The 21188-nt window shown below is 39.0% G+C and overlaps 1 protein-coding gene across 1 annotated transcript in view; it reads left to right on the top strand.

The window, feature by feature from the left end:
• The window catches only part of LOC143036471 (roundabout homolog 2-like), a 261373-nt gene extending 243727 nt beyond the window's left edge, over positions 1 to 17646 (top strand). The window contains exons 16-17 of the mRNA XM_076203867.1: positions 715 to 1035; positions 9769 to 17646. Coding sequence (XP_076059982.1) covers positions 715 to 1035; positions 9769 to 10485 — 1038 coding nt within the window. The 3' untranslated portion in view covers positions 10486 to 17646. The remainder of the gene's footprint in view (positions 1 to 714; positions 1036 to 9768) is intronic.
• Positions 17647 to 21188: the final 3542 nt, after the last annotated feature.

Below are 21188 nucleotides of genomic sequence, written 5' to 3'. Positions count from 1 at the left end.
TATGGAAAGTCTCTGAGGTCAAGAGAAGGCTACATGGCTGAGGCACCTTGGGGTCGATTAGGGGTTCGTTCAACTGTTTAGCAATTTTCTTTTTCATTTTTTTCTTTTTTGTTCTAATGCTAAACTATCGAGGTGAGTTGCAAAGGTGATTAACAAGCTCTGCCACTACTTACCACAAGACAAGGACGTTACCGTTGCGCCATGCTGATGGTATTAAAAGGAATAACCTGAAACTTTAATACGATCAGCATGGCGCAACTGTAACGTCCTTGCCTTGTGGTAAGCAGTCCCACCTAACCTGACTCCCTCAGATGAGGGATCTTCACTCATGGGAGAAATCCCAACCTTATCATGGGAGGATTTTTTTTTTTTTGATGGGGGGGCGGAGAGTGGGTTTGGGAACATAGAGGGATAGGGAACACAGAGGGGGAGGAATTGGGAACACAGGACTCAAACTGTTGAAATTCATCATCGTAGGAACTATTTTTTTCTGCTAATCCAGCAGTCTACATTATCTATGGAACAATACGATTTTTAAATGTTACACATTTATTTAATATTAAGAGTAAATATTTCACCTTTTAGATAATTTCTAACACATGGCGAAAAAGAAGCACAAGGATAAAGAAAAAAAAAAGAATTATGAATCAACGTTCGCGGAAGGGTAATACCCTTACCATTCTTTTTTTTTTATTTTATTGTTATTTTTTACAGCCTCATGGGACAATCCAGCGTGGTTACATCCCTCCATGGGAGCAGTGCCCCCCTCCACCTCTCCCCGAACACCCTCCACCTGACCACCACATGCTCGCCGTTCAACAGCAAATCTTTCAGCAACAAGCTTTTCAACAACAACAGCAGCAGCAACAACAACAGCTACAACAACAGCTACAACAACCTATCCCCTATGACCAGCTGCCCGTAGGACCTCTGAGCCAGGAGCAGCAGCAGCAGTTACAACAGCTGGGGCAGCTGCCTCCGTATGGACAGTGGAGACACAAATCACCTATGGTCACCCGAGCCTTCAACAAAGCGGTATGAATTTTTCTCTTCCTCCTCCCAGTCTCCTCTTCCTTGCTCTTTTCCTGTCACCTACTCCTCCACATTCTCTTTTTCCTCTTCCTACGCGCACACGCACACCACACACCACACACACACACAAATACTATATATATATATATATATATATATATATATATATATATATGGTATATATTATATATGTATATATATATGTATATATATGTATATATATGTATATATATATATATATATATGTATATATATGCATATATATATATATATATATATATATATATATATATATATATATATATGTATATATATATATATATATATATATATATATATATATGCAATAAAAACACTAGGAGCGTGTGTTCACAAATGCGTAAGTAACCACTAGGAAAAGTAAAGTAACGAAGCAGAGCGCTTTCGTATAATTACATCTTCAGTGCAGATGCACTGAAGATTACTTACGCATATATATATATATATATATATATATATATATATATATATAGATATATATATATTTATATGTATGTATATATATATATATATATATATATATATATATATATAAAATATAATATGATATAATATGATATACTTATATATACAGTAGACCCTCGATTGACGAGTTTAATTCATTCCAAGAAATCTCACGTTAACTCAATTACTCTTCAATCGACTCTAATATTCCCAATAGAAAAAAGATTTAATGCGTTCCGGACCTCGAAAATATTACTTTTTAGAATATATTCCTGTTGAATTTAAACAAGTTCCTTTGCATAATTTGATTTAAAACAAAATTTAAAAAAATAACATTCACCTAAGATAAACATAAAATTAACACGTTTACTTGAAATAGAGATCACAAGCGACATACGATGCTCACACGACGAACGATAGACGCCGAGAAGCAAACGAGTTGCCAGAACTGCTACGTTTGTAAGAAATTTGATACCATTTATTCTTACGTTTGTTATAACGGTGTCATGAGTTGTTCCTATTTACAATATTGGATAAAGATAAATGGAATAATGGTAAACGTAAGATACTTTCAATATTTACTCGAATTAATTCCAAATTTAGAAATATATTTCAAAAGTCTGCTTAATTCTATCAACTGCACCACATGCCAACACTGGGTGGGAGTGAGTCACGTGTGGGATGCAAGGGACCTAACGTTGCCTCTTCGTGAATCGTTATGCGAAGCGTTGCTCGATTTGCGAGTCATTCTTTTGACAAAATTTAGGCTCGTTATACGAGGTGTTCGTATGTATGTATGTATATATATATATATTATATATAAATATATATATATATATACATATATATATATATATATATATATATATATATAAATATATATATATATATATATATATATGGCTGTTTGGACAAATTTAATTTTTTTTCCAACTTGGGGACATTGAAGAAAAAAGTCGGATTTTTGGACTAGTCGGATTCGCGAAGGTCGGATAGAATGAATCTTACATACATATACCAAGGGTTTTTCCCCCTTACAAGGGAGGTAGCCAAAAAGGAAATGGCATAAAATCATTCCCACCCATTCCATCCCTGAATTCACTCCACACCCCTCCACCCTCCCTCTCATCTTAGCACCTCCTGGATGACGGGTCATCCCTGCACCTTGTCCACTGCCCTGGGTCAGAAGCAGTGTCGCAAGACACAGCACATCCACAGCAAGGCCGTTTCATTAAATCGGCGACCCCCCCCCCTCTCCGTCCCCCCATGCATAAAGGAGAAGACGGGGAGAAATCCCTTCGGGCTGCGTCAAAATTTTCTCACACATACTACCTCACCCTCCATCCCCTCGCCCATTCCACCTCATGCATCACAACATCATCCATATACAACCATTCTCCGTTCACCCCTGTCTTCTGTCCTCTCCCGTCCTTCCTCAACAGACATTCCCCTCTTCCCCAAAGCCCCCTTCACCCCATCCATCCACCTCATCCTAGGACGTCCCTTCATGTTCACTCCCTCCACATCTGCCTTCCATACCTCTTTTACTAGTCTTTCTTCACTCATTCTTTCCATGTGTCCAAACCATCCTAATACTCTTTCATCAACCCTATCTCCCAACCCCCTTTCCATCCCTGTTTTCCTCCTCACCTCCTCATTTCTCACTCTATCTAGCCTAGTAACCCTCATCATACTTCTCAGACACCTCATCTCAAACACATTCAAACTCCTTCTCTTTTCCTCTCTTATGTTCCATGTTTCTGCCCCATACAGTGCTGTTGGCACAATCACTCCTTCATACAGTCTCCTCTTAGCATCCATTCCCAAATGTCTATTCCTCATTACACTTTTTAATCCACCAAGGCACTTACTCGCTTCTCTCAATCTACATTCTATCTCCGCCTTCACTCCACCTTTTCCTGCCACATTTGCACCCAAGTACTGTATCTAAAACTATCCACTTCCTCCAGTCGCTCTCCCTTAATGCTCACTTCCAGACTACTGCCACTTTCACCCCTTGTACATCTCATCACCTTACTTTTACCCACATTTATTTTCAGCTTTCTTCTATCACACACTCTCCCAAACTCTGTCACCAACTTCCTCAATCCCTCCTCCGATCCTACCACAAGCACAATGTCGTCCGCAAATAACAGCTGGCTCACCTCCCACTTTTCTCCATTTTCTTTAACCAGCTCCAATCCCTGACCCACGACCCTTGCATTTACCTCTCGCACTACCCCATCCATGTATAAGTTGAACAGCCAGGGCGACATAATGCATCCTTGACGAAGTCCCACCTTTACCTCGAACCACTCACTCTCTCCATTTCTAATCCTGACACAAGCTCTACTACTCTCATAATAACTCTTGACAGCTCCTAGAAGCTTTCCTCCTATCCCGTATATCCGCAAAACCTCCCACAGTGCCTTTCTGTCTACCCTGTCGTAAGCCTTTTCCAGGTCCATAAAGGCCCAAAAAACATCCTTCCCCTTTCCTATAGCTTTCTCACATATCTGTCTTACCGCAAAAATCTGATCTACACAACCTCTACCCGTCCTAAATCCACACTGTTCCTCACCAATTACTCCCTCTGTTTCTCTCCTAATCCTTTCAATCAAGATCCTCCCATAAGCCTTCCCAACTACACTTAACAAGCTCCCTCTGAAACTACTACATTCACACTTGTCCCCTTTTCCCTTGTAAAGTGGAACTATACAGGCACTCCTCCAGTCCTCCGGCACTCTACCCTCTCTCCAGCAAACATTAAATAACCTCACCAGCCAGTCCACCATCACTGTACCTCCTTTTTTAGACATTCTGCATGGCATCCATCCAGACCAGGTGCCTTACCTGCTTTCATCATCTTAACAACTGCCTTCACCTTATCCTTCCTTATTTCTCCTCCATTTTGCTCACTCATCATGGTCATTTTCTTAACATTTCCCACTGCAGCTATCTTTCCCTCCCTATCCTCCTTCACATTTAGCAACTCCCTGAAATATTCTGCCCATCTTCCCCCTACTGCCTTCTCTTCCATTATCATCTCTCCATCTGCACCTTTTACCTTTTCTTCTCTACTTGATTTGCCTCCTCTTCCTCTCTTAATTTCTTTCCAAAACATCTTTTTATTACTTTCAAAATTTTCTGTCATACTCCTACCCCATTTCACATCTGCTCTCCTTTGCCTCCTTTACCTTTTGCTTTACTTCTCTTTTCTTTTCTTTGTACCTCTCATATGACTCCCTTATCCTCTTTTGTAACCAATCTGTGAAAGCTCGCTTCTTCTCTTCTACAACCTTCTTTGTTTCCTCATCCCACCATTCACCATCCTTTTTTCTATTTCCTCCTGTCCTTCTTGTTCCACACACCATCTTTGCATACTTTGTGACTCCCTCCTTGAACCATCCCCATTCCTCCTCCACACCCAGCTCTACTCTATCCTTCACTCCCTCCCACTCCTCCTTCAGCTTCCTCTTGTACTCCTTCTCTTTTTCCTTTTCATTTAAGGAGTTCACTCTAAGCACCTCCTTACCCTTTGTCCCTCTCCTCTTCCTCCATCTATCCTCCACTCTCAACTTACCTTCCACCAAAAAATGATCTGATATTCCCCCACCCTCTCCCCTTAGCACATGTACATCCTTAACTCTTCCTATCATAATCCATTAATGCTCTATCTACCACCTTTCCCTCCACCACCCTCTCCCATGTGTACTTATGCTTGACTTTCTTCCGAAACACTGTATTTGCTATCATAATTTTTCTTTCTAGACACATTTCCACCATCAACTCTCCACTACGATTCTTTCCTGGAACTCCACATTTCCCAACCACTCCATCAATTGGATCCTTTCCTACCCTAGCATTAAGGTCTCCCAGTACTATTACATTGATATTTCTCCCTAAATCCTCTATCCAAAAAGCCTCTCTTCTACGCTCTTCTCACTGCCAGGCCCATATGCACTTACAAAAACCACATCTCTATAAATATATCACTCCCTCTATCTTGCTTTCTCTCCCTCTCTTTTGTTCTCTTCCTTTTTCCTCTCCCTTTATTCCTCTCTTTCTCTCTGTATGTGTATTTACCTAGTTGTACCTAGTTGTATTTTACGGGAAGGGGAGCTATGCTCGTGGGGTCCCGTCTTCATATCTCATTTTATCTAAACTATTTTTAAATTCATGTATTGTTTTTGCACACACCACTTTCTCATCTAACTTGTTCCAACTGTCTATTACTCTGTGAGGAAAGCTGTTCTTTTTCAAATCTCTTCTATAGCTGTCTTTTTTTATTTTCTTTCCGTGTCCTCTTGTATTTCTGTCATCCCATTTTATCAGATTCTCTCTATCAGTAATTTCTATGCCTTTCATAATTCTGTAAATAGCTATCAAATCTCCTCTCTCTCTTCTTTGCTCTAGTGTCTGTAGTTTAAGTTTTTGTAGTCTCTCTTCATATGATAGTTTTGAGAGTGTTGGTGCCAATTTTGTAATTGCTCTTTGTATTCTTTCAAGTTTTTTTATACATTTTTTTGTACTTGGTGACCATATCGTTGCTGCATATTCCAATCTTGGTCTTATCAGGGTGATTAGGATTTTCCTCACCATTTCTTCATCCAGGTATGTAAATGCCACTTTGATTGTTCTTATTAAATTATAAGTTTCTCCAAAAATCTTATTTATATGTTTCTCAGGTGACATATTATTCATAACAATGACTCCCAGGTCCTTCTCATTTTCTACTTTTTTTATTCCTTCTTCTCCCAAATTATATGATCCTGTTATTCTGTTTTTGCTTTTTCCAAATTCCATTATACTACACTTTTTTGTATTGAACTCCATCTCCCACTTCCTACTCCATTCTTGTACTTTATTTAGATCTCTCTGTAGTGATTCACAATCTTCTTCAGTTTTCACTCTTTTCAGTAGTTTTGCATCATCTGCAAAGAAGCTCATATAGCTTTCAATTCCTTCATCCATATCATTAATATATATAGCAAACATTATTGGGGCCAGAACTGTTCCCTGCGGGACACCGCTTATTACTTCATTCCATTTTGAGTGCTGGTCTCTTATCACTACTCTCATTTTTCTTTCTTGCAAAAAGTCTTCCATCCAATTTAGCAATTTACCTTGTATTCCTCCTTCATATTCTAATTTCTTAAGCAACTTCTTATGTGGTACTTTGTCAAAAGCTTTTTTTAGGTCTAGAAATGCACAATCAGCCCATCCATCTCTTTCTTGTATTATATCTATTAGCCTTGAATAGAAACATATTAAATTGGTGACGCATGATCGTCCTTGTCTGAATCCAAATTGCCTTGGATTTAGTACGTTGTTTTTTTCCAAGTATTTTACCCATCTACTTTTGATAATTCTTTCACAAATTTTTGCTATTGTACTTGTTAGAGAGACTGGTCTATAGTTGGTAGGTTCTTCTTTATTTCCTCCTTTATATATAGGTACTATATTTGCTTTTTTCCAATCTTCTGGAACTTTTCCTTCTTTTAAGGAACTGCTTATTATGCTATGTATTTTGTCTGCCAGTTCATTCCTGCATTCTTTCAGAATCCAGTTTGCTATTTCATCTGGCCCATGCAATTTTCTGACATCAAAATTACCCAAGTGTGTCAATATTTCATTCTTTGTTACTTCTATTTCTTCCATAGGGGGGACTTTTTCTTTCCACTCAATCTCTTCAGGTTGTATATTTTCCCTTGTAAACACTGATTTAAAATGTTTGTTCATAATTTCTGCCATTTCCATTTCCTCAGTGTATTCAACTCCTCCTTGTCTTAATTTCTCCAAGTCTTGTTTGTTTTTCAGTTTATTGTTTACAAATCTGTAGAATAGTTTTGGTTGATCTTTACACTTTTCTATAACATCTTTTTCATATTTTCTTTTTTCCTCTCTGCACTTTTGTACATATTCATTTCTATAACCAGTATATATTTTCCATTTTTCAGGTCTTCTGTCTTTTTTCCATCTGGTCCAGGCTTTGTCTCTTTTGTCTTTTAACTCCCTACAACTTTTGTTGTACCAGCATTTTATTCTTTTTCTTGTTTTTGTCTTGGGACATACTTTTCCACTCCTTTTTTGTAAATTTTTGTCAAAATATTCCATTTCTCTTCCACTGATGTTTCTTCTTTGTATATTTCTTCCCAGTTTTCTTGTTGGAAGAATTCTCTTATTTTATCAAAGTTTGTTTTTTCATACATCATTCTTCCTTTTCTATATTGTTCATTTCTTTTCATATATTTTTCTTCATTAAGTTCCAGTTCAATCAATATGTGGTCACTTTTACCTATTGGTGTTTTATATTCAATCTTGTCCACTATTCTAGGTTCAGATGTAATTATTAAGTCTAGCCTCGATGGTTCTTCTTTACTGTCATTTCTTCCCAGCAGATTTCTTTGCAATTAAAGTTGCCCATCATAACTATTCTTCCTCCGTCTTCCATTATTTTAGTTAATGCTATCTTTGTGTCCTCTAACATACTTTTATGTTCACTCTCCTCCCATGAGGCTGTTTTCGGAGGCACATAATTGATCACAAATTTTCTGCTCTTCTTATCTCGGTCTTCCACTTCTATCATAATCATCTCTACTGTATTCTTTCCATATATGACACCTTTCACATTTATATCCTTCTTAGTCAGGAACATAACTCCACCCCCTTGTTTTTTTCTCTCTGTTTCTAATCCAATAATTGTATGCATCATGTCCTACACTGTTGGGTGGTAGTGGGCCTTTTAATTTTGTTTCTACAATTCCCATTATGTCCGGTTCTTTTTCTTTCAAATAATCATTCAGTTCATTCAATCCTGTTATCAATCCATCTATATTTGTGTAAGACGCTCTTAGTTTTCTGCCACTTCCATTGTGTTCTCTGTTTCCCTTATGTTTTTCTTTAGTATGTCGAACTGCTTTATTTTCATGTTCACTACTCTCCAATAGAATCTCTCTTTCTCTGACTCCGTTCTTTCCTCGTTTTTTGCCTTAGCTTCAAGTCTTTTCTGCTTTTCTGCCTCTCTTTCCTCCTTATTCATTTCTCTTTTTATCCATACCTTTTTATATTGATCATTTGTTGCTAGTTTCCCTGTTTTGGATAGAATTTTCTCTGCCGTTGTTTGTGACCTGAATTTAATCTTAATTGGTCTGGTCTTATCTGTACTATATTTTCCGAGTCTGAATTTTTCCTCAATTTCCTTTATAATTTCTGGTTCATCTTCCTGGACTAATTTTAATAAACTGCTTACTCTTTCATTTTCCTCCTTGATTCTTGCGGTTCTATCTGGGTTGTTTCTCTTCCATTCCTAATATAATTATACATTTCTTTTTGTCAGCTAATTCTCTTACTATATTCTCCTTCTGTCTCATCACTTTAATAACTGAGTCTTCATTATGTTCTTTCAATTGCTGTTTGACTATGTCAGTGAATGAAACCTTATTCCCTTCTTGGGTTGTTCTCCAATTTTTAGCTTCTTTAGCTATTTTCTCTCTGTTTTCATTACTATTCTTCTTCAATTTCTCATTCTCCTCCTTTACATTTCCTAACTGTCTTTTTAGGTCCTCTATTTCTTCAGTTAAGTTTCTGTTTGCCTTCTCTAGTTGTTCCAACCTTTCAATTCTCTGGAAAATGGAGTCAACATTACCTAACTTACGTTCCAAGTCCTCGATCACCTTATCAACTCTCTCCTCTAGTCTTATCAGTCGGGGGGGGGGGGTTGTGTCCCCCCCACCTTCTTTAAATCCCTGGAACATATTCTCGTCACTTTCTACTGTATTGCTCCTCTCTATACTTCTAATCTTTACATTTTTATTAGACATTTCATCATCACTCAGTCTTTTGTTTACCTTTCGCTTGTCTGGCTGGGCCAAGTCTACTCCCTCCTCATTTCCTTCCATTTCCCTCAGTAATCCCTCCCCTTTTCCTCTTTCCCTACTTTCCCACTACTCCACGAGCAATTTCCCCCCACCCTGTAAAAACACTAGGCACTTCTCTTTGCGTTGGGATCCACAGACTTCAGTTTTCTTCAGAACGTCATCCAAGCCGTCCATTCGCTGAAGTGTGTGTTTATGTGTGTGTGTGTGTGTGTGTGTTTTTTGTGTGTCAAACAGTTTCACCTGTTTTGGGGATTAGAAGAGGTTAGTGACAATATGGCAAAGGAATGGAGAGTTTATTCAAGGAAATTGTTATTCATTCTTGTCACGTAAGATGGACGCTAACAGGGATTGACTGACTGTATTCTTCTTGCAGGTTCCTTACTCTACAGGCTCACTCCCTCGTCACCTGGTGAAGAGCCGGGCGAGTCCGGCCGCTATGAAGCGAGGTGTTCACACTGGAGACTTCGATCTAGTTGGCGAGGCTCTGCCTCCCCCTCCAGCTGACCTTCAGAACAATTCGCATGGCCCTTCTCCACACGGTCCATCTCCTCATGGTCCTTCCCCAAATGGACCTTCCCCTCATGGGCCGTCACCTCACGGCCTATCTCCCCACAGCCTCTCTCCCCACGGCAACTCCCCTCACGGTTCTAATCCTCACGGTTCTTCAAACCACGCTTCCTCACGCCGAGACCCGAGTGATCCGCTACCAGGTCCAGGAAGCCGAGCTCGGGATCCTACTCCCACTGGCCTACAGGGTCTTCAAGGCCTCAGCGGATCACGAATCGCCGGCGCTGCAGGAGCGCGCCACAGCAACAGAGAGTACTCCCCTCCACAACGCCTTCCGGACATGTACAGTGGATCTTCCTTGTACCAAGGACCCATTGAAGAGGCTGAAGACGAGTCTGAAGGCACCTATACCGAGGACAGCGCCGTCTACACCAATGGTTCCAACTTGTATGAATCCACATCGGCCTTCTACGGTAGCACAGGCCACGTGGGCCCCACAGGTAAAATGGCCAACGCAAATCCGCTCCATGTGGGGCAAGACTTCGGGGGAGGAGCAGATGATCCCAAGAAAGGATCTCGTTAGTTGGTTTAGATACATATGTAATAGTCTTAAGTGTTCTTGTGGTGCACGCGATGGCTTTCCTTGTACCATTTAAGTTTCAAGGATTGGAGGTTTGAACTGTGGATTGAAGTAAGAAAGGTGCTGGAATTGTGTGTGCAGTGGCAATTACAGATCACCCTGGATTTGAGGTACTTGTGTACGGATAGAGTGTGTTCGGGGAAGAATGCCCTAAGACCGAATGATTTTTGGGTGATCACAGATAGAAGATGCTCAAAAGCGAGAAACGACAGCGGTCGTGAAAACAACTCAAGGAAACATTTCATTGTTGAAAATTGGGCAAGGGAGGGGACATCTTGTGCAGTAGGTCTGAGCTGGGTGATCTGGTGGTAAAAGCCTACATTCTAGAGGTAAAGTCTAAGGAGAACTAGAATTTTTGCAAATTAATACCAGAAGAATAGTCTGACCTCGTGGCAAAAGTTTTGAGGAAAACCAGAGGCTTGAAGAAGTGACAGAATGCACAAGAAGGTGGTGACTGGTGTAATGCTACCTTGCACAAGGTCAGCAGACACTGCAGATCAAGGAAAGACATGAACGACCAACAGATCAACTTCTAAGAAGTTGAACAGGATATTAAGTTATTCTCTCACACTGGTTGTCATGAAAAAGTGGGTTAATGTATTGATGAGGATTAGTTCCAAGATACTCTTACAGACTATAGTAGTGAGGTCTGTAAAATGAATATGAATTGAGACTAAAAAGTAGCTTAATATGTGAAATTTCACAGAAAGTTATCAACAGGTAAACAAATGACAGAAGAAAGGATGATAGTTGATGATAAATACTTAGCAGACGTCTTTAAAGAAGTGCCTGGAAACTGGAGAATTGGCTTGTAAGATTGTGCAGATGGTAGTAGAACTTATTCAGAAAGGAAAACTGAAATCAACAGTATCCATGTAAGAGTTAGCCATGATGGAATTTCCCAGTTATATAAGTGCTCTACTTGCAATATGCACTTGCCCCTTTTTTAACATATTGGTAAGGAGCATAGTGGTAATTTGAAGAATTGTACTCCCCCTGTCTTCTATCTTGGGTTGCTTTGCCAATCACCACGTCCTTTCTCAGCAGATTCTTCGAGGTCATCATCATTGCAATGGGTGAAAGTCTCCCATTCGGGAAAGGATGTTTCTGGTTCTTATTGGGAGTCTAGACAAAACAGGCCAGAAATCTAGCTCAGCTGCCGAGAGTATAAATTGAGAAAGAACACATCATTTAGACTGTAAGACCTGAGTCTCTAAGAGTGTTCATTGTTGTTAGTGTCACATTCTGTTTCAGCATATTTTTATCAAGCAGCAAGAAGAAATGTGGAAGTCCAGTGTCTATAGCTCTATCTGTGCTCGCTGTCGTATTTTGTGGACGATTTATTGTGCCATAACTGTAATGAAATATAGAAAACAAGAAACTTACCATCTAATGTAGGGGATACATGCATAGCCACAGTCATTGGCCACACTCTAGTCAACTGAGTGTCGAGAGGTATCATAGTCAAAAAGGTCTGTGGTGTAGGTTTCTACAAGTGCTGCCAAGAAGGTAGTTGCCAGCATCCTAACGGCTCAAGTAGTCCTGAGCTCCTGAATCAGACATCACCTGCAGCTCATGAAGGCCTAGGACTCAGTTAAATGCAGGAGAGGCAGGACAATTATAGTCCTGCAGGAGAACTAGCCCAAGGTTTTCTAGTGGTATGACAGGAACCGGTATTGTGGTTTCCAGCTCCTCCTTCCACATATATGGTAGTGAAACTGGAAGAGAGGTTGTGTGTGTATGTGTGTGTATATGTGTTGGGGAACCACATGTAAATGGAATGGTTTTCCTCCCTTTGTATAACTTCTGGCTCATAAACACTGATACTTGTTATATTGCTGTCAGATGCATGAGAAAAGGCTGTCTCACATATATAATGGGTATATAGAGCATGTGAAGGAAGTAAACTTTATGTAAATGTTAGAGCCATGAGGAGCATATAAAAGATATATTGCACATATGAGGGGATGCATGGGGATGGTGCATTATATATTTAGGAATATATGCTTGAATTATAATTATGTCGCACATATTGTATAGGGATAGGCTGCGGACCGCACCTCGCACATGAAGGGGGATACATGAGGTAATTCAATGGCCAAATTAAGAGAATGCTTAGGTATGGTATACAGAGCTTGTAAAAGGATATATTGGAATATCATCAAATGCATGTAAGAGAACATAGAAAAATTATGCATAATGTGTATGGGGAGATGTAAGGGATTATGTATTTAGCACTTGTAGGGGGAAAAGCAAAATTGGCACCTGGACAAAGAAGGTATATGGGTTGCACATGCTATCAGATGTGCAGAGGTGTTATGAAAGTGATGGAGGATTGCACCTGGAGTAGTACCCTCCTAACAGCCACTCAGTGACCTGCCAGAGTCAGCAACACGTTCCTCCATGTTGATTTAGAACACTTAATACATTGTAACAGTGGTGATGAATGTCACCACTGGGGAAACATATCGTTGTGAGTAGATGTGATAGCTAGATGGCTGTCAACTGGAGATATGGAAGCCTAGAATTCTGCTGGCACTATGAGGCAGCCTTGTACACTGATGAAATATTGATTGTGGGTGTCAAGGCAGATCTGTTAGCCCCTTCCCTACTGGGTGAAATTTGTCCTTTTATTCAGGTTGTCACTAGACTTTTAGATAGTTCCTCCTCCTTTTTTTTTTTTTTTTTTTTTTTTTTTCTTCTCAAAATTAACTCCTTCCACATTGGGTGGCACTTTTTCTATTATTCATGCTGCCACCAGACTTGTTTTATTCAACTCTTTTGTGCAACACTTCAGTAGTGAAGGGGATAATGCCAATTTCAGTAATTGCTGAAAGAGTTTTAGGAATAGCAATGCCTCATGTTATTAGGACTTGTATAGAAAAAATAAAAGATAATGACTGCCCTCCACATATAAATTTTAGCTGCATAGTGGCCGCTGGATCATTGTTCATTTATACCAACCAGTTATAAAATGGTTGACATAGTTGACCCCCAGACTTGTGATTGAGAGTTGGCTGTCATGGAACATACAAGTGAAGGTTGAAGAGTAGATGAAAGAGAGGTCCTGATGGGTAAGCTTCATTTGAAAGACCAAATATCTGGACATCCTCTTGTGTGCCATTAGAACTGATTCATATTGTAAGCAATTTAGTGTGGGAGTGTGTATGTATGTGTTTAAATGTGAGCATACATGTGCACATGGCCGAGCTCTCTTGTATCATGAGAAGTAGACTTGTCTTGGCTTAGCAAAGTCTAACCAAAGTCATGCTTCTCTGAAAGAGAGATCCTGATGTGGTCATTCTGCCAGCCTGAGGCATGTGCAGAAGATTCCAGATCAACTTGTGCTACCCTTAATAGAATCTTTAGCTCCTGCCTGGCATCGAGATCCCATTTTCTTGCTATTGCTGCTGACATATAGAAAATGCAGTGTTCTACTTGACTTCCTTTTGGATCTGGCAGCCGTGTGTAATGCTGTCAGTTTTCAGTGTATCGAAGACATATCCTTGGACTACGTGTATTATTAAGAATTTATAGCCTTTATTATAGATACAGTAATGGGGTGCATTTCTTGTATGAAACTTTTAATCCATTTATCGCTTGACACTTTTTCTAATCGGGAACATTATGATCCAATTTTAGTTTATATAAGTTTAAACATTTGTACTATTTTTATATGCATTGCTTTAGTTCAGGTTTTTGTTATGTAATATCAAGAACACGTACAGTACACTCATGTCAGCAAGATTGTAGTATTGTGTCCTGGTCTCCATGGAAGTATTTTGACTGGTAGTATCTCCATACAGAGTTGTACTTGATTTGATTATCCATTGAAGATCAGTAAGAACATATTTATGTTTATACTTGTCAACTATCAGTAACATAATATGCATAAACGAAATCCAAGCTTTCTTTAATGGCATCTGTTTTTATTACTGTTTTTATTATTTTGATATATACATATTTTCTGATCTTGGTACTTTCTGCTTGAAAGATGTTATTTCCTTTTTTTCTTTTTCACTCTTTCTCATTTTATTTCTTTCTTTTTTCTTCTTCATATTTTTAATGAAAAACATACAAGATAACCTAGAGACCCACTCATTTGTTTCAGCTGGAATATTCCTAGAAAGGTTTACAAATAGAAATCTGGCTACCACAAGCTCCAGTTAAAGGAGGTCCAGAAATAGTGACTCACATGATAATGAATCCTTGAAGAGAGGATTCACCAATAGAAATTCCATAAATAGAGCCCCAACTGTGATGACCTCACATAGTTCTGTCTTCTTTGCCTAAATTGGTCTTCTTAATTTCCATAACTTCTGCAGATAATATAGGAATTGATTCAGTGATCTGGAAAAGTTTCTACCTAATTTTCAGAATTTTGTTATTGGTTATCCTTTGTTTGACTCGTTTTCATTTATTGTGGTAATATTAGTATCATGAGCCATACTGACATTCTGTGGATCAAATTTTGTGCTGCAAGAAGTAGCTGATACTATAATATTAGTAACTTGATTTCATATGATTGTATTATTCAGTTGCAAGAAGTAGTAGACAGCCTACTGAAATTATTTTTATTTCTTTCAAATTATAATATTGTTATATTGTGTTATTAGATATACTAATATGAATATTCTTTTCTTTGCATTAGAGTTCTTTGTCATTTTTCTCAGTTTCTATTACATTCTGTTACATGGTATTTCCTCTTTCTTCTCTCCCCCATAAGCCTTGTACAGCTGAAAATACTAATGATGATATAATAGACTTCTTTAGTGTTAATGTATAGATATACATGTGTGTGTGTGTATGTGTATACATGCCTGTGCTTGTCAGCGTGTATGTGTGTATTATTATTACGGTATTGGTTGTTTAAGTCCTGAAAAATGTCAATGAGACCACAGTTTGGTCATCAAGTGTCTTAGCACACTTGATATTCTGCAGAGTTCATTTACATTGAGTATTCTTATCAGTTCCTAGGTATTTAATATGACAAATGAGTGTATTCATCATATACTTTATATAGAGGTAGCTATTCTGCATATAATCTAGTATCTGTGCATGTAGCTTAATTGATATTGTTGACCATAAATCACCTGTTCAACAACGACTTCATTACTGGGGAAATACGTTTCAGTGGCTGTATACCCATGTTTCAGAATGACTTAAGCATTGATTCTTTTTAATGCTTTACCTTTTGGATTAGATTTTCCCACTTTCTCAAAGCTTACTCAGTTTCACATAAGTACGATTTTCATAAGTGAATTCCATCTCTCCTTTTCTGATGTTCACACTTGTATCATTGTACAGTTTTCAGGACATAAGCAATCCAGAACCATGCCAGCCCTATGATATGAACAGATATTTATTTTGTTTTTGTAGGTATTCTAGAGCCTGATCACTTTGCCTGTCTGAGCCTAGATTATGTAAACTCATCAGCTCCTGTATTTAGACATCTGAATTGAACCTGAAATCTATATACTTTGACTGAGAAGTGAATGAAGAGCCTAACAGTACATTCAAGAGTCTTCTTTGTTGTATATCAAATTACATCCCTTGAAAATTTCCTTAGCTCCTCCCCACCCAAGCCTTTCCAATTTACTTGTCAGTCCATATGAAACTGATGCATTGTGCAGCAAATTAACCAGTGAATTGCTTTTTAAAAGGGAAATCCAGTTATCCAACCTCCTATCAGACCCCTCCTCCAACCCTACCCTCTACCTTCCCCACACACACCACACTCAGCCATAGTAAATGAATTCAGCAGTTCATTGAAGCAGGAGAGATATGTTTCAATGGTTCAGATTTTGATTAGGCACCACCTGTCAAGAGTGCCGGTGAAATTTGACTAAGTTTGATACTGAATGCTTTTTTTGTTTGGCTGTGTGGAGGAGACATGGTCTCGTTACTTTTACTTTACTCAAGGGATTTAAAGAGGAAACTTGAGGATTTGATTAAATTTGAAAATGTAAACATACATGTTTCTTATTTGTAATGCATTTGATTGTATGGGCATCAGAATGTTAATCCTTCAGTGATATGACAGTGATGTGAATTGTTTATACAAAATATAAATCATGGAGTAGAGTCTGAAGACTGATAATAATAATTTGAAAATGAAAAACAACAATAACAGTATAGCTTCTTTCATTTTTTGTAGAATTGCCCTCTGTCAGGGTGATAACTGGTGGTAGTGTTGGTTTATCATTTTATCAAGTTTTTATGTCATATTCTTGAACATGAGATTTTTTGACTTGGTTAATTTCAATCTCGATAAATCTTTTACTCTGCACTCTTAACAAAGATCTCATACTTTTTAAAGAAGGAAGGTTATTTTTATCCACTGGTATGAAATTCAGAAATTGCATTTTTAGGCTGTAGCCACCTATTACTTCTGAGTGATATCTTTATTACCAACACAAAACAAAGATTTGAGTGGCATTTGCCCTTTGAAATTCATGCCTACTGGTAGATTTGAGGGGGAGGGTCCATCTTCAACTTTCATTGACTGGAAACCCACTGCTTCACAGTGGTTGGCATTGGTCTTCAGGCCCTCCCATAGATCTCTTTGCAGAGAAATTTTGAACTGTTGTTTGTACTATATGTGTGACTTTCTATGTCACCAGAGGAAAGTAGTAGGAGGGGAGCAGTCATCAATTGTCAGTTGTCCTCGTGTGAAAAGATGCACTTGAGGTTGATCTTTGCTCTGGTCTGAAAACCAAGTGTCAGCTGGAAGTGAAGAGTTTGATAGGTTTTAAAAATGGGTAGCAGAGATGTAGCCCTCTGCCATCCATCACTCATTGATTGGTTCCTGGATCACTGATATCCAGCCAAACATACTGATATTACAATTATAGAATGCATTACAAAAGTTGTAATTCTGTTTGTCTAATTTCTTTTTCAATGGTTTGTCAAATTTTCCATTTTCAACCCATGGAATATTGCCTCTGTTTAATTTCTTTTCCCATGTTCTCACACCTAGAGCTGTACTTAGCAGTAGGTTCTTATGTTTTTCCTTTGTAAATAGTTGTGCTTTTCTTTGTAAATAATGTATATTATGTAAATTTCTACATATTTGTAAATGAGAATAAAGGATGCCAAAGATCAGTGATGATTAAGTTTTTATTTCCAGTACATTTTTTATGCAATGAGATTATCAAAACTACCCATGACAGTGACATGAGATTGTCCACAAAAATACAAGTGCTTGTCCATAGCAACCAAAACAACTATTAGTAATAATCATGTTGTGTACACTATATAATGAAAGATTATATACCACTATGAATAGTTCGAGGCCCTAGGAGGACCAAGCGCCAAGAAGACCAGGCCCCATGAGCACAACTGTTTTGATCAAATTCAGCCTTTCACTTCAAGGGTGCCCTGTGTGGATATGTTTGTGCTCAGGCCTCAGAATATTGTAAAGTATTCTTTTACACTGGTAGGAAATGACAATACTGAGGGATTTATCAATAAGCTCGTGCAGTTATTGACCTTGAATTATCTTATCTTAGTGAAATATTTTTAGAAAACATACTTTATCAAACGAGGCTATAGACTAAATAAGAAAAGTTGTACTTTAATATGAGAATGAGATAGTGGAGGAGTTAGTGGAAGGAAATGAAGCCTGGGTTATCTCATTGGGCTAACTCCCTTTTGTATAAAGGTGGGGGACTTGTATTCCGACCCCTGAATAAAATTCTTTATATAATCTCTGGCAGTTCGCCATGCAGATATTGAAAAAAATGGATACAGAGTTTGATTTCTGTAATATGAAAAAATATAGATAAATTCACCCACATAAGCAAATGAAAAGCATTAGAACACAAACAACAAATTCATGTGTGCTTCAATTAGCTAAAGAATGTTCAATTACAAATTAATGGAAGATTTGTGCATAATAAGCAACCAACACAAATTCTGTAAATTGCACCAGGATGATTTTTTCCAAAATTTGTATCTTGCTTATCAATAGAACCCCATAAATAGGTCAGCTCCTCTTGTTATTGGCCAAAGTTTTGGTGGACTTTTTCTAAGCTCCTCAGTACAGAGTGGACTCTGTACTATTTACACCTAAACACCAACGCGAGGATGATTTTTCATAAATTGGATTTATTTTTTTTTTTATCAACAGTCCCATAAGTCAACCTTAATTTTGGCGGGCATTTTTCTAAGCTCTGCCCACAATACACTGGGTACACTCAATAGATAGCATTATTGTTTGTATTTCAACACCAATGCAAGGACGATTTTCCAAAGGGTGGGAAATGGTCCAATCGATGGAGTGGTTGGGAAGTGTGGAGTTCCAGGAAAGAATCGTAGTGGAGAGTTGATGGTGGAAATGTGTCTAGAAAGAGAGTTGATGATAGCAAATACAGTGTTTCGGAAGAAAGTCAAGCATAAGTACACATGGGAGAGGGTGGTGGAGGGAAGGGTGGTAGATAGAGCGCTAATGGATTATGTAGTGGTAAATAGGATTATGATAGGAAGAGTTAAGGATGTACATGTGCTAAGGGGAGAGGGTGGGGGAATATCAGATCATTTTTTGGTGGAAGGTAAGCTGAGAGTGGAAGATAGATGGAGAAGGAGGAAAGGGACAAAAGGTAGGGAGGTTCTTAGAGTGAACTCCTTGAATGAAAAGGAAAAGGAGAAGGAGTACGAAAAGAAGCTGAAGGAGGAGTGGGAGGGAGTAAAGGATAGAGCAGAGATGGGTGTGGAGGAGGAATGGGGATGGTTCAAGGAGGGAGTCTTAAAGTGTGCAAAGATGGTGTGTGGAACAAGAAGGACAGGGGGAAATAGAAGAAAGGGTAGTGAATGGTGGGATGAGGAAACAAAGAAGGCTGTAGAAGAGAAGAAGCGAGCATTCACAGATTGGTTACAAAAGAGGACAGGGGAGTCATATGAGACGTACAAAGAAAAGAAAAGAGAAGTAAAGCAAAAGGTAAAGGAGGCAAAGAGGAGAGCAGATGTGAAATGGGGTAGGAGTATGACAGAAAATTTTGAAAGTAATAAAAAGATGTTTTGGAAAGAAATTAAGAGAGGAAGAGGAGGCGAATCAAGTAGGGAAGAAAAGGTAAAAGGTACAGATGGAGAGTTGATAGTGGAAGAGATGGCAGTGAGGGGAAGATGGGCAGAATATTTTAGGGAGTTGCTGAATGTGAAGGAGGATAGGGAAGGAAAGATAGCTGCAGTGGGAAATGCGAAGAAAATGAGAGTGATGAGTGAGGAGAATGGAGGAGAAATAAGGAAGGATGAGGTGAAGGCAGCTGTAAAGATGATGAAAGCAGGTAAGGCACCTGGTCTGGATGGATGTCATGCAGAATGTCTGAAAAAGGGAGGTGCAGTGATGGTGGACTGGTTGGTGAGGTTATTTAATGTTTGCTGGAGAGAGGGTAGAGTACCGGAGGACTGGAGTAGTGCCTGTATAGTTCCTCTTTACAAGGGAAAAGGGGACAAGTGTGAATGTAGTAATTTCAGAGGGATTAGCCTGTTGAGTGTAGTAGGGAAGGCTTATGGGAGGATCTTAATTGAGAGGATTAGGAGAGGAACAGAGGGAGTAATTGGTGAGGAACAGTGTGGATTTAGGACGGGTAGAGGTTGTGTAGATCAGATCTTTGTGGTAAGACAGATATGTGAGAAAGCTATAGGAAAGGGGAAGGATGTTTTTTTGGGCTTTCATGGATCTGGAAAAGGCTTATGATAGGGTAGACAGAAAGGCACTGTGGGAGGTTATGCAGATTTATGGGATAGGAGGAAAGCTTTTGGGAGCTGTCAAGAGTTTTTATGAGAGTAGTAGAGCATGTGTTAGGATTAGAAATGGAGAGAGTGAGTGGTTTGAAGTAAAGGTGGGACTTCGTCAAGGATGCGTTATGTTGCCCTGGCTGTTCAACTTATACATGGATGGGGTGGTGCGAGAGGTGAATGCTAGGGTAGTGAGTCAGGGATTGGAGATGGTTAAAGAAAATGGAGAAAAGTGGGAGGTGAGCCAGCTGTTGTTTGCGGACGACACTGCGCTTGTGGCAGGGTCAGAGGAGGGATTGAGGAAGCTGGTGGCAGAGTTTGGGAGAGTATGTGATAGAAGAAAGCTAAAGATAAATGTGGGTAAAAGTAAGGTGATGAGATGTACAAGGGGTGAAAGTGGCAGTAGACTGGAAGTGAACATTAAGGGAGAGCGACTGGAGGAAGTGGATAGTTTTAGATACTTGGGTGCAAGTGTAGCAGGAAAAGGTGGAGGTAGAATGTAGATTGAGAGAAGCGAGTAAATGCCTTGGTGGTTTAAAGAGTGTAATGAGGAATAGACATTTGGGAATGGATGCGAAGAGGAGACTGTATGAAGGAGTGATTGTGCCAACAGCACTGTATGGGGCAGAAACGTGGAACATAAGAGAAGAAGAGAGAAGGAGTTTGAATGTGTTTGAGATGAGGTGTCTGAGAAGTATGGTGGGGGTTACTAGGCTAGATAGAGTGAGAAATGAGGAGGTGAGGAGGAGAACAGGGGTGAAAAAGGATTTGGGAGATAGGGTTGATGAAAGAATATTAGGATGGTTTGGACACATGGAAAGAATGAGTGAAGAAAGACTAGTAAAAGAGGTATGGAAGGCAGATGTGGAGGGAGTGAACATGAGGGGACGTCCTAGGATGAGGTGGAT

Source organism: Oratosquilla oratoria, chromosome 2 (assembly GCF_046742065.1).
Source record: "Oratosquilla oratoria isolate Oo_2021 chromosome 2, ASM4674206v1, whole genome shotgun sequence".
In the NCBI taxonomy this organism is placed as follows: Eukaryota; Metazoa; Arthropoda; class Malacostraca; order Stomatopoda; family Squillidae; genus Oratosquilla; species Oratosquilla oratoria.
The sequence above is the reverse complement of the archived record's forward strand: the minus strand, read 5'-3'. Positions and strand labels throughout refer to the sequence as shown.